General features: G+C 37.7%; 2 protein-coding genes across 2 annotated transcripts; both read left to right on the top strand.

The window, feature by feature from the left end:
• Nucleotides 1–3,788: 3,788 nt before the first annotated feature.
• Nucleotides 3,789–4,739, top strand: LOC100492458 (olfactory receptor 11L1-like). Its single transcript, XM_002940677.2, has one exon. The coding sequence runs from the start codon at nucleotides 3,789–3,791 to the stop codon at nucleotides 4,737–4,739; it is 951 nt and encodes a 316-aa protein (XP_002940723.1).
• Nucleotides 4,740–10,460: 5,721 nt separating this feature from the next.
• On the top strand, nucleotides 10,461–11,327 carry LOC101734361 (olfactory receptor 1468-like). Its single transcript, XM_004919542.3, has one exon. The coding sequence runs from the start codon at nucleotides 10,461–10,463 to the stop codon at nucleotides 11,325–11,327; it is 867 nt and encodes a 288-aa protein (XP_004919599.2).
• The last annotated feature ends 3,327 nt before the right edge of the window (nucleotides 11,328–14,654 follow it).

Below are 14,654 nucleotides of genomic sequence, written 5' to 3'. Positions count from 1 at the left end.
AGAATTTCCCTGCAAATCCATGCCTGCTGAAAAAAATGTGCTCCTCTCTAGCTATAAATTTGCCGATGCTACAGTGGTGTTCCAATATGTAAAGAAATTCACACCACAAACCAGTTACAATGAAACTGCGCATTTTGCCATCGGCGAATCTTTTCTCAAAACTGCAAAAAAAATTTGCTGTGAAAAAAAATGTCATTGAGACCAAAAAGACTCCGCGAAAAACACCCCCTGACTTTAATGCATTTAGAGTAAGAAAAACAGTTGTGCGTAAAAAATGTTGCGCATGTAAAAATTTGTTGTGCGTAAAAATTGCTGCATGTTAAATAGTTGCTTATTGACTTCAATGCGTTTCAATGTGGCTACTGCATGACTTTTTTGACGTAACCACAACTTTTTTGATGAAACCACGATTTATTTGACATGAACGTGACTTTTTTGCCACAACTGCGGTTTATTTTACACAAACATGACTTTTTTTTACGCAACTGCTGTTTATTTAAAGTGACTGTGGCTTTTTTGGCGCAACCCCAGTTTATTTGACGTGACCGCTACTTTTTTGGTGCAACCATAACCTTTTTTGTTCTCACGTTCCGCCAATGCCTAAATGTGGAATTTCGTGGCGGATCCATGCCTGGCGAAAAATTTTGCTCATCGTCCCAGAGGTACATAATGCCACGTCTAAGGATTATGAGGTCTATAGAATGCCATGTCTAAGGATTATGAGGTCTATTGAATGCCACGTCTAAGGATTATGAGGTCTATTGAATGCCATGTCTAAGGATTATGAGGTCTATTGAATGCCATGTCTAAGGATTATGAGGTCTATTGAATGCCATGTCTAAGGATTATGAGGTCTATTGAATGCCATGTCTAAGGATTATGAGGTCTATTGAATGCCATGTCTAAGGATTATGAGGTCTATTGAATGCCATGTCTAAGGATTTTGAGGTCTATTGAAGCTCATTCTACTAACCCTCTTCCTCTCTAGGAGACATCGGACCTACCTTTGTGGCTTTTTCATAGTGTACATTGCTACATATAGTAAACCTCGTCTAGATTCTGACCAACAGGAGCTGTCAGGAGGTGCCCAAGTGGCACAAGATTTGCCTCTAACCCATCTCCTTATACATACTGCAGTATTGCCCAAGCTCAATGAGAGCTGCAATTGCTACTTTATGTGTACTAACCAAAGCTTCTACATAAGCACTGGACAGACATTGTAAGGAAACCAACCACAGGTCATGGACAAGGGGTGGGAGAAAACAAATGAAAACATCTTGGATCCAAGGGTGCAATGTGGTTGAAAATCTATTAAATCATGTTAGTGATGAGCGAATCTGTCCCGTTTCACTTCGCCATAAAATTCACGGAACGGCCAAAAATTCACAAAACGCATTTGTCGCTTCGATTTTTTTTGTCGCCCGCGTCTATTTTTTGTCACCCACGCTTTTTTGACGCGACCGCGCCCAATTTTGATGCAATCACTCCTTTATTTGACATGACCAAGCCTTTTTTACACAATCACGCCCAATTTGACATGACTGCACCCTTCTTTGACGTGACCATGCCCAATTTGACGCACGACAAACAAAAAATTTACACACAACAAATTTTCTGCGGCAAATTTTCACGGAAGTTTCGCCAATGGCGAAATGCAGAAATTTGTGAGCTCATTGCAATGGCTGGCTCATGATCTAATCTATTCTAATGTTGAATAGAAAAAAGAGTAAAGGTCCAAAGAGAGAAATGTCTGTTCTTTTTTCTGTAAGAGTGTAAGTGCTTTTAAAGACAATAGCTAATTGTTGATCTGTTCTAACCCACAAGTGTTTTCTGAATTTTGGGTCAGATTTAATTCTATGAAAAAAAACGTATCTACAAATTCAGTGCCAGATTTTCCCGTATAGGGAGACCTAATTCAATGAAAAAAACATGTCACTGTTTACAAAAATTTACTCTATTGAAATCTATGGGAGAAACTGGAACTGAATTAGGAGAAAAACATTTTCTCCTCAAATTGAATCTTGTCTCTAAGTTTTCACATGATAAATAAAATAACTTTTTCTCATTGATTTGAATCTGACCCTGTATTAAGAAACCACAGGTGCTCAAAGACCACATATTCAGTCTTGACAATATACAGTGAGCCCCCCGGATAGTTTCTTTGATATTTATACAAACTAGGGTATATCATAGAGGCTATAGCTTTTCCTTTACAAAATAAAACAGAAACCTAACCCTAGGGGGCAGATTGATCAAAATGTGAGTTTAGAGCTCAATACATAAAAACTTACCCATGTTCTATTCATTCCTATGGGATTTTTAGAAGCATATCTATCAAAAAAGTTCACCACTTGATAAACACTCTTCTAAAAATCTCATAGAAATGAATAGAACGTGGGTGAGTTTTTATGTATTGAGCTCTAAACTCACATTTTGATCAATCTGCCCCTAGGAAACAATAATGATTAATATTATTAAAAAAAAATGCTACATTGTGCACAAAACACAGTTATACATGCTTCTACTTATCTAATACTTTTCTGATAATATTTTGATGTATTTTTTCCCTATTATTTGCCAGTGAGACTATTACACAATTCCCTACTCACCTACTCACAGTAGGATCTCTTGCCCCAGTGAGCATGGAATAGACTATATAAACCATGATGTTCATTGAGCTAATGTGCATCATCAGTGATGTTCCACTCATCTATCATCCATCGTCAACATTTTTTCCCTTATAGATTTATTTTAGTTTTAAAATTGTTCTGCTGAATTGTTGAAGAATATTATGAAGACAATGATGGAGAAAATTGCCAAGTAAAACAAGAAAAAGAAAAATTTCCTGCCAGCTGTTTTGCCTTTAGGAACATTTATAAAAAGACTTATTTTACTAAAACAATCCTTTGTTTGTTGTATTAAAACTGGATTTCCAGTGTTTATTCCATTGAGCCACATTATTGGGGATGTATAGATTATGTTCTACTGGTCACTTGTTCTTCTGATACTGCTCAAGGTCTTGAGCTTTTGAGAAGATAGAGGTAAGATCTCTGGGAATGAAGTTGACTTTTTCGAGACACTGATACACGTTCCTTGAGAGTAAGGAAGGAACTTCAGCATAAAATACATCACCAACATATATTTATTTGTGCTCTTTTATCCATCATTTGAATGGCCGTCCACTTCAAAACTTTGTTTTGAAATGGATGGACCACTAATGCAAAATAGCAAATGTAACAAACATACAGCATGGAAATGTCCAGTTCTATACAGATTTATTGTTTATAGAGTACATTTGTATGTACATTGAAATTATTTCCAAAGAAGATACTCCTAGTTCTACTATTTCTACTACTATTACTAAAGGTGGACATTAATGGTAAGATCTTCTCCCGACACCTCCACCTACAGGTGGGTGATATTGTGCTAATTTGGTCGTTTGGTCCTGGAGCCAAACAATTGAATTAGAACGGTGGGTATAGGCACCATCGGTTTGGATGGAAAAATCAAACCTGGCGATCCAGATCTGACTGATTTCAGCGAGATATCGGTCAGGCTGGCCCGTCATTCATGCCCATACACGGGCAGATAAGCTTGCTGAATCAGTCTAAAAAAACGATATCGGCAGATAGAATCGGCCCGTGTATGGGCACCTTAACAAAAATAACAATATGGTTTCCTGAAGCTACTGTTACTAATAATAAAAATATGCTTTCCTGAAGGTCAGAACTTTCTGAAGAAGTAAAGACATTTTTGCTACAACAACTAATAACTGTATTGTATAAGAAATGAGTGCACAAAATCTGACCCTCTCTGAATTTCGTTTGGTGGGATTTCAAAATCTTCAGGAATTCAAGTTTATTTTCTTCAGCACAATCCTAATATTCTATTTCATGACTCTAACTGGTAACCTTACCATCATCTTGTTGATATTGACCATTGAGCGTCTCAAGACCCCTATGTACTATTTCCTTTCCCATCTCTCCCTGTGTGACATCCTTCTCACTACAAACATTGTCCCTAAATTGCTCAACATTGTACTGACGACAAAAGACTCCATATCTATTACTGGGTGCCTCACACAGTTTTATTTTTTTGGTGTGTCTACAGTTACAGAGTGTTTCCTACTTACAGTCATGTCGTTTGATCGATACCTGGCCATCTGTAACCCTTTGCGCTACCATTCCATCATGAGCTTCAAGCTTCGCCTTCACCTCGTTTTCTGGACATGGATGTTAAGTTTTGTCTTTTCACTGAATATAACCCTTTTATTGAACCAGCTTGATTTTTGCGATAACAATGAAATTGACCATTTTTTCTGTGATTTTGAACCCATTTTGGAACTCTCTTGCTCAGACACCTATATTGTGAAAATGGAAGACTTTGTATTATGCGTGCCAATAAGTCTCTTTCCATTTGTGTTCATTGTTGGGACATATACACGCATTGTCCTTGCTATCATGAAAATACCATCAACAACTGGAAGACATAAGGCTTTCTCCACCTGTAGCTCTCACCTGGCCGTAGTGTTCATGTATTATGGGACAATAATTGTTATTTATATTGTTCCATCCAGAGGTTCACTAAAGCACATCAGCAAGCTCCTCTCTTTGCTTTACACCGTGATGACCCCATTATTTAATCCAATTATATACAGCCTTAGGAACCAGGAGATTCGAGATGCTGTGGGGAAATTTATCAAGCCAAAATTGTCAGGTTTCAGTATTTTGGGTCACTGAGCTATCTTATCTTATTATCTATAATAACAAGAAAATATATGGATGTTTAAGTGGGGTCAAAATTCTATAACATAAACAGAAAATAAACTTAATTACCAGGAATAATCAATCAACTCCTCTTCTATGAATATACGTATGGTCCATGTTTTCCATGTAAAGTTGGAACGACACAAATCAAAAATGAGCAAACAGAACAGGCAGTATAAAGCTTGAGTTCAGGGCAAGCAGTAAACATCATACCATTATATCAGGATGGCTCTATGAGGGACAGGTCATGTCAGACCATCTTGACTGCTTTTAATGATGAGGTTAGTGAGAAGTTGGACGGGAAGTTGCAGTAGATGTGATCTGTTTGTATTTTACCAAAGTGTTGTGCTTTCTAAGCTTAGGTCTGTTGGTCTTAATAAAGATGTTTGTACATGAATAGGAAACTGGCTACAGGATTTGGTACAGAGAGTACTTGGAGTGAGGTTCTCAGCTCCATCAGTTCCATCCAGGATGTGGCATCCTTGCTGTAAATATATGTCCCCACTTATACCCTTAATGGGACTGCACTTGGCAAATCCATAATGGAGAAGGACTGAGTGGCTTCTTCAGTTCAAATGACTGGTAGGGAATTCCCCGGCATTTAAACCCTTGAGGGTAGTACAGTCACAGACATCCAATCACAATGGTTCCATTGAACTTATTCAGTTAGGTGTCGGCTGAAAGTGACAGGTGTAAGAAGGTATGATCAATGAACCTGTTCTACCCTCAAGTGTTTAAATGCCTGGGAATTCCCTACCAGTCATTTGAACTGAAGAAGCCACTCGGTCCTTCTCCATTATGAATTTGCCAATTGCAGTCCCATTTGAACTGAAGAAGTCACGCAAGAAGTTTTTTTAGACTTAATTCTACTAGATACTGTATATCATGACCTGAATGAATGAGAATCTTCATAGACAGTCTTTCAACTCCACTTCTACTAATATACGTAGGGTCCATGTTTTCCATGTGGAGTTTGGAGGACATAAATCAGAAATATGGAGCAAACAGAACATTTAGAATAAAGGCTGAGTTCAGGGCAGGCAGTAAACAATAATACTATACAGTCAAACCATTATATCAGCATGGCTTTATGAAGGACAGGTCATGTCAGACAAACTTGATTGCATTTTATGATGAGGTTTGTAAGAAGTTGGACAGTTAGAGAGGGTCCAGAGAAGGGCAACTAAGCTGGTAAAGGCTATGGAAAGTTATGAAGATAGACTGGCCCAGTTGGGGTTGTTTACCCTGAAGAAGAGCTTTTAGTACAAGCTGATTCAGAGACTGGTCCGATTGCCATCTTGGAGTCAGGAAGGAATTTTTTTAGGGGCCGCCCCTTAGGATTGTATGATTCATGATGCACACCAAGAAAGCAAGGGCACACATACATGTTAGGTCACATCAACCAATTAATAGTCAAAGTTCTGTCCTTGATTCCCACACTACTTCCTGTTACAGTTAGAGCTGCATCACTTCCTGTCAGCTGATCTCTGAGGGAGCACACAGCCCATCACAAAATGGCGGCTCAAGGAAAAAGATGTAAAAGGGCAATATTTACTGATATATTCCAGTTTGGGGAGATTCTTTAATAGGCCACTTAATATGATATAGTTAAGTATTCTTTCTTTCCATTAATGTCTTTAGCAGAGGACCTCTTTTCTTTGTACGAATTTTTTGGTCTCAGCCCTATTGCACCCCCACCTAAAGGTATAAAATTTAGTGGTGAGCACAACAACAAGAAAAATCCCAATTTTATTCGAAAATCCATATTAAAAACATGCAAACCCCACAAAATGCCACCTTACGCTTTTTGTACCCTACAGGTACTTATTCATAGGTAGTTGTCATAGGCATATTTTCAATTTCTTTTGATCTTTTTGTTGAGTTGGGATACGTTTGGATATTGCAGTTTGTTTGGCCTTTATATCTGGGGTTGTGTCCCATTTACTTTGCCCTTTTTGACTTATTTTTTGATAAAGTGTAAATAGGTTCCTAGACAGACCACATAGACAGACTTGCCAATAGCACAGTGTGCCATCTCCCTTCTCCTTGCATGTCCCACATTTATTTCTGTGATACTTATGGGATGCCTTGATTGTAAAGAGTAACCCCCCCCACAACTATGGGATCATGTAGAGGCTTCTGTTTGTTTTTTTCTGAAAATAAACCAGAGACTTTGTACAGGAATGGTCCAAAAACCAAGATTCGCTGTGGGAAAATTGTGGCGTGCATACAAAAATTTACCTGCGACAAAAGAATTGTCACGTGTCAAAAATAATTGTCTCTCTCATAAAAAGAATTGTCTCGCTTGTCAAAAGAATTGCCTCGCGTCAAAAGAATTGTATCTCTTATCAAAAGAATTGTCTCTCTCATCAAAAGAATTGTCTCTTATCAAAAGAATTGTCTCTCTCCCCAAAAGAATTGTCTCTCTCATCAAAAGAATTGTCTCTTATCAAAAGAATTGTATCTCTTATCAAAAGAATTGTCTCTCTCGTCAAAATGATTATCTCGTGTCAAAAGAATTGTATCTCTTATCAAAATAATTGTATCTCTTATCAAAAGAATTGTCTCTTATCAAAAGAATTGTATCTCTCGTCAAAAGAATTGTTTCTCTCGTCAAAAGGATTATCTCGTATCAAAAGAATTGTATCTCTTATCAAAAGAATTGTCTCTCTTGTCAAAAGAATTGTATCTCTTATCAAAAGAATTGTCTCTCTCCCCAAAAGAATTGTCTCTCTCATCAAAAGAATTGTCTCTTATCAAAATAATTGTATCTCTTATCAAAAGAATTGTCTCTTATCAAAAGAATTGTATCTCTCGTCAAAAGAATTGTCTCTTATCAAAAGAATTGTATCTCTCGTCAAAAGAATTGTTTCTCTTGTCAAAAGGATTATCTCGTATCAAAAGAATTGTATCTCTTATCAAAAGAATTGTCTCTCTTGTCAAAAGAATTGTATCTCTTATCAAAAGAATTGTCTCTCTCCCCAAAAGAATTGTCTCTCTCATCAAAAGAATTGTCTCTTATCAAAATAATTGTATCTCTTATCAAAAGAATTGTCTCTTATCAAAAGAATTGTATCTCTTATCAAAAGAATTGTCTCTCTCCCCAAAAGAATTGTCTCTTATCAAAATAATTGTATCTCTTATCAAAAGAATTGTCTCTTATCAAAAGAATTGTATCTCTCGTCAAAAGAATTGTTGCGCGTAAAGAGAATTGTTTCTCAAATCAAAACAAATTTTTTTGACGCGCAACATTTTTGGTGTTTCGCGAATCTTTTGAAAGATTTGTGAATTCTTTGGCAATGCAAAAAGACAAATTCGCTCATCACTAATATCTAATTCTGATCTGAAAATAATTTGATTTAATTTTTGCTATAATTTGCCAGTGAGACTATTACACAATTCCCCACCCAGTTACTCACAGTAGGATCTCTTGCCCCAGTGAGCATGGAATACAATAAATAAACCATGATGTTCATTGAGCTAATGTGCATCATCAGTGATGTTCCACTATTCTAACATCCATCTTCCATATTCTTCCAATATTTTTTTAGCTTCTATATATTTTTTTAAGGTCTGCTGAATTGTTGAAGAATATTTTGGAGACAATTTCTAAATAAAACAAGAGAGAAAAAGAAACATTTCTTGAAAACTGCTTGTTTTGCCTTTACAGAACATTCATAATTAGACTTAGATTTTAGTAAAACAAGTCTTTGTTTGTTGTATAAAACTGGATTCTTGATTTAAAAATTTTTTTTTTTACTTGATTTGCAAAGAGACACTGATATCCACTCCTTGGAAAGGAAGGAAGGAACGTCAACATAAAAGACATCACCAATAATTTTTTTATTTCTGCTCTTTTTTAAGAACTTCCAATTTAAAAATTTCAATTGCCCAGCAAAAATATTGTGTCCATCGTTTCAAAGGCCATAGATTTACCATGTTTTGTGTAGATTAATAAAATAGCCAACTTTGGAATCTAGAAGCATTTGAAGCAGTTCTATTTTTTGAAATTGAAACCAAACAAAAAAATTACAAAAAAAACATTCAAAAACATTCATTTGAACTGCGCGCCAGTTCTGTTCAGCTGCATACTAACGCCAATCTCAATCATTCATTCTTAATATAAAGGAAATGTTGAGTTTAAACTAGAATTAGAGCCAACCTACCTACCCTTGAAAGGTCCATCTCCATGCTTTGAACTGCACCACCCATTAGTCTCACAAGTGGACTTCTCTGTGTAACGGTGAAACAATGCAGATATGACAGAGATGTTGGTAGGTGCCATCTTTTACCACTTTTGGTGCCATTTTGTGCACACGTACCATGGGACCATTCGCAGCTGAGGATGATCCAGGACTGACCATTTTAGCAAGTACAAAGGCCCCAAGTTGGTGAACAATGGCACCCAACACCCCAATTGTGCTACTCTACATATCTAAGCGAGTACATAGATAGTCCAGTTGGGACACTAATAGGCGGTGTGGCTCAGGAGCGGAGAAGAAGGCTTTTGTAGGTGGTCGGGGGTGGTTGGTAGGGTTTTGTTCTTTAATGATTCAGAAAACAATATAATCTTACATGTAAGACTTTCATTGACAATTTTATGAGCTAACAATTAAACTTGCCTATCACATAACACCCACTAGAGACAGTTTGATAAGAAGCCAATAAGATAAACAGACAGAAGTAGATAACAACAAAAGCATTTGGGATTATAAAAAACAAAACTTAGTTAATTGTGACAGTTTTCCATCCAGCTATTTTCTGCTTTTCCCCATATAAGGGTAATATGGAAAGCTGTAGTATAAATAAATAGATAGGGAAGTGGTCTGCTAATGCAATGTAGCAATTGTTCCATACATACAGTATGAATATGTGCAGGTCTGTACAGAGTTATGGTCTAGTAGAGTACAATATTCATTTGCACAGAAACTCCTAGTTCTATTCTTACTACAGGTATGGGATCCCTTATCCGGAAACCCATTTTCCAGAAAGCTCCGAATTACGGAAAGCCCATCTCCATTTTAATCAAATAATATAACATTTTAAAACTTATTTCCTTCTTTTCTGTAATAATAAAACAGTACCTGTACTTGATCCCAACTAAGATATAATTACCCCTTATTGGGGCAGAACAGCCCTATTGGGTTTATTTCATGGTTAAATGATTCCCTTTTCTCTGTAATAATAAAACAGTACCTGTACTTGATCCCAACTAAGATATAATTACCCCTTATTGGGGCAGAACAGCCCTACTGGGTTTATTTCATGGTTAAATGATTCCCTTTTCTCTGTAATAATAAAACAGTACCTGTACCTGTAAATAATCCTTATTGGATGCAAAACAATCCTATTGGGTTTAATTAATGTTTTGTTGATTTTTTAGTAGACTTAAGGTATGGAGATCCAAATTACAGAAAGATCCCTTATCCGGAATACCCTTGGTCCCGAACATTCTGGATAATGGGTCCTATACCTGTACTACTTATTACTAATAATAACTCTAACAATACTATTTCCTGAAGGCCAGGACTTTCTGAAGAAGAAAAGACCTTTCTGCTACAAAGACCAATAAGTGTTTTGAAGTCAAAGATAACAGATACTGTATAAGTAATGGGGCCACAAAATCTGACCCTCTCTGAATTTCATTTGGTGGGATTTCAAACTTTTCAGAAATTCAAGTTCATTTTCTTCAGCATGATCCTAATGTTCTACGTCATGACTCTAACTGGTAATCTTACCATCATCTTGTTGATATTGACCATTGAGCGTCTCAAGACCCCTATGTACTATTTCCTTTCCCATCTCTCCCTGTGTGACATCCTTCTCACTACAAACATTGTCCCTAAATTGCTCGACATTGTACTGACGACAAAAGACTCCATATCTATTACTGGGTGCCTCACACAGTTTTATTTTTTTGGTGTGTCTACAGTTACAGAGTGTTTCCTACTTACAGCCATGTCGTTTGATCGATACCTGGCCATCTGTAACCCTTTGCGCTACCATTCCATCATGAGCTTCAAGCTTCACCTTCACCTTGTTCTCTGGACATGGATGTTTAGTTTTATTGTTTCGCTGAATTTAACCCTTTTATTGAACCAGCTTGATTTCTGCAGGAACAATGAAATTGACCATTTTTTCTGTGATTTTGAACCCATTCTGGAACTCTCTTGCTCAGACACCTATATTGTGAAAATGGAAGACTTTGTGTTGGGTGTGCCAATAAGTCTCTTTCCCTTTGTGTTCATTGTTGGGACATATACACGCATTGTCCTTGCTATCATGAAAATAACATCTACAAGTGGAAGACATAAGGCTTTCTCCACCTGTAGCTCTCACCTGGCCGTAGTGTTCATGTATTATGGGACAATTATTGCTATTTACATTCTTCCATCCAGAGGTTCCCTAAAGCACATCAGCAAGCTCCTCTCTTTGCTTTACACCGTGATGACCCCATTATTTAATCCAGTTATATACAGCCTTAGGAACCAGGAGATTCGAGATGCTTTGGGGAGATTTTTCAAGCCAAAAATGTCAAGTTTCAGTATTTACGGTCATTGAACTATCTTTAAATTGTAGTTCAGCAAAGTGTAGCACAGCTAAACCATTGTGTGCTATATCTGCCATAACGTTAACAAGAAAATATATGATTGAAATCTAAAATTCTATAACAGAACCATTAAATTACCAGGAACAGTCTTTGAACTCCTCTTCTACTAATATATGTAGGGTCAATGTTTTCCATGAGAAGTTTGGGGGACACAAATCAGAAATATGGAGCAAACAGAACATTGAAAAGAAAGGTTGAGTTCTGGGCAAGCAGTAAACAATAATACTGTAAAGCAAACCATTCTTTCAGCATGGCTTTATGAAGGACAGACCAATTTGATTGCTTTTTAGGATGAGATTAGTAAGAAACTGGACACTGGGGGTGCAGTAGTCGGACAGTGGGGGAGCAGTAGGTGGGATCTATTTGGATTTTGCCAAAGCATTTGATACCGTTCCCCACAAACGACTGCTTTCTAAACTAAGGTCTGTTGGTCTTAATAAAGTTGTTTGCACAAGGATAGAAAACTGGCTACAGGATCGGGTACAGAGGGGGGTTGTTAATGGTACATTCTCTACTAGGAGTAAGGTTCTCAGAGGGGTCCCTCAGGGTTCTGTATTCAATTCACTTTAATGAGCACTATTAATGCCCCATCTAGAATATGCCATGCAGTTTTGATGCTAAAATGGCACATTATTGAGTTAAAGAGGGTCCAAGGAAGGGCAACTAAGCTGGTAAATGGCATGGAAGGTCTTACTTATGCAGAAAGACTGGCCAAGTTGGGTCTGTTTACACTGGCGAAGAGGAGCTTAAGGGGGGATATTATAACTACACGTAAATATTTTAGGGGATCATCTTATAATCTCTCTAATTCTTTATAGATTAGTAGATCCTTCCAGCAGACACGTGGGCACCCATTCCGATTAGAAGAGAGGAGGTTCCATCTTAATATTTGAAAAGGGCTTGTTTGGAACTCTCTTGCTCAGACACCTATATTTTGAAAATGGAAGACTTTGGGGCACATTTACTAAGACACGAATCTGAACCGAATTGGAAAAATTCCGATTTGAAAACGAACATTTTGCGACTTTTTCGTATTTTTTGCGATTTTTCCGGCGTCTTTACGACTTTTTGGAAATTGACGCGACTTTTTCGTTACCAATACAATTTGCGCGAAAAAACGCGAGTTTTTCGTAGCCATTCTGAAAGTTGCGCAAAATCTGGCGATTTTTTTCGTAGCGTTAAAACTTGCGCGAAAAGTTACGCCTTTTTCGTAGCGGTAAAACTTAAAAGGTGCGACGTTTCACGCAAGTTTTAACGCTACGAAAAAAATCGCAACTTTTTGCGCAAGTTTTAACGCTACGAAAAATCGCCAGATTTTGCGCAACTTTCGGAATGGCTACAAAAAACTCGCATTTTCGCAAAATACCGATCATTACGAAAAAAACGCAATCGGATGCATTCGGCCCGTTCGTGGGTTAGTAAATGTGCCCCTTTGTGTTACGCGTGCCAATAAGTCTCTTTCCCTTTGTGTTCATAGTTGGGACATATACACGCATTGTCCTTGCTATCATGAAAATACCATCAACAACTGGAATACATAAGGCTTTCTCCACCTGTAGCTCTCACCTGGCCGTAGTGTTCATGTATTATGGGACAATAATTGTTATTTATATTCTTCCATCCAGAGGTTCACTAAAGCACATCAGCAAGCTCCTCTCTTTGCTTTACACAACTGGCTACAGGATCGGGTACAGAGGGTGGTTGTTAATGGTACATTCTCTACTTGGAGTAAGGTTCTCAGAGGGGTCCCTCAGGGTTCTGTATTCAATCCACTTTAATGAGCACTATTAATGCCCCATCTAGAATATGACATGCAGTTTTGGTGCTAAAATGGCACATTATTGAGTTAAAGAGGGTCCAAGGAAGGGCAACTAAGCTGGTAAATGGCATGGAAGGTCTTACTTATGCAGAAAGACTGGCCAAGTTGGGTCTGTTTACACTGGCGAAGAGGAGCTTAAGGGGGGATATTATAACTACACATACACAACTGTAATGAAAATGACCTAACAAACGTATGCTCAAACACTGGAGAGAAACCTTGTAGCATCCCAGCACTTTATTTTTGTAAAGTCCAATGACATCACAAAGCAACAAATTCTTCTAAGGAAGTAAAATAGCAAAAAGGCAGTTCCAAAGTCCCACAGAAGTATATCCACAGAAAATAATGGCCGAAGAGTAACTGAAGCGGTTGATCCGAAGTGCAGGAATCCTTTCCTTTCTCTCTCTGAAGACTGACCTCCAAGCTCTCTTTGGGGCTCTTTTTATGTCCCAGTTGGCCCATCCTCCCAGCAAGTCCCTGTTGTTTCTATGCAGGGGTAGGGAGACGAATAGGTGCCAGGGTAACTGGATTATATGCCTATTGTTTCCAATCAGGCTGGGGCAGATGTGTTGGAGCCTTTGGGTACCAGTCTCAAAGAGAGAAATTAAATCAATTCCGCCATTGTTTATCATAAACCCGTCACAACAACTACTGCAAATATTTTAGGGGATCATGTAATAATCTAAGGGGTTAGAAAAACCTGATGAGTAAATGATTTGTTACCCAACTGAACTCCATAAGTTTTAAAAGCAAAACATTTAGACTGTCAGTCACTGCTGGTGTATAGGTGGTTTACAAGGGGGAAAATACATACAGAACTGAATTTTGGTGTTAGCCATATAGACATACAGTAGTATTGTTGATGCTTCACCAAAGCAGAACTATGGGTAGGACTTGTACACTGACAGATACAGCAACCAATACACACTCAACACTAGGCTCAAGTATTTAAGAGTCCACTACTCGTAGAGACACCCATACAAGAGGGGTGCAAGGCTTCTACTTTCCCCATGATACCATCCACCAACATAATAAAACCTTCATAGCCTCCCAGGAAATATTGAATTTGTTTTTTGTCTTTTGTTCCTACTGTTCCATTTAATTCTTTAATCTCATAGCAGACACATCAATGTCCAGAATAACTGGAAATAAAAAGAAACATTTTAGGAATGACAATGATGGTACCAAAATTCCTTTTACATGAGTATGTATGGACCCCCCCCCAATAGTGATGAGCAAAATTTTTCACCAGGCATGGATTCACATTGAATTTCCACGTTTCACCATTGGCGGATTTTTTCGGCCTGGAAAAAATTTACTAATTTTTTGCCATTTTGCGAATCTTTTGAAAGGCTCACAAATTTTTTGGCGCAGTGACACGAGACAGATTCGCTCATCACTACCCCCCAATACAACAAACAATGTCCACTGAGGCTTTCGCATATTTGGTTTGATTTTC

Source organism: Xenopus tropicalis, chromosome 3 (genome assembly GCF_000004195.4).
Source record: "Xenopus tropicalis strain Nigerian chromosome 3, UCB_Xtro_10.0, whole genome shotgun sequence".
Lineage (NCBI taxonomy): Eukaryota > Metazoa > Chordata > Amphibia > Anura > Pipidae > Xenopus > Xenopus tropicalis.
The sequence above is the reverse complement of the archived record's forward strand: the minus strand, read 5'-3'. Positions and strand labels throughout refer to the sequence as shown.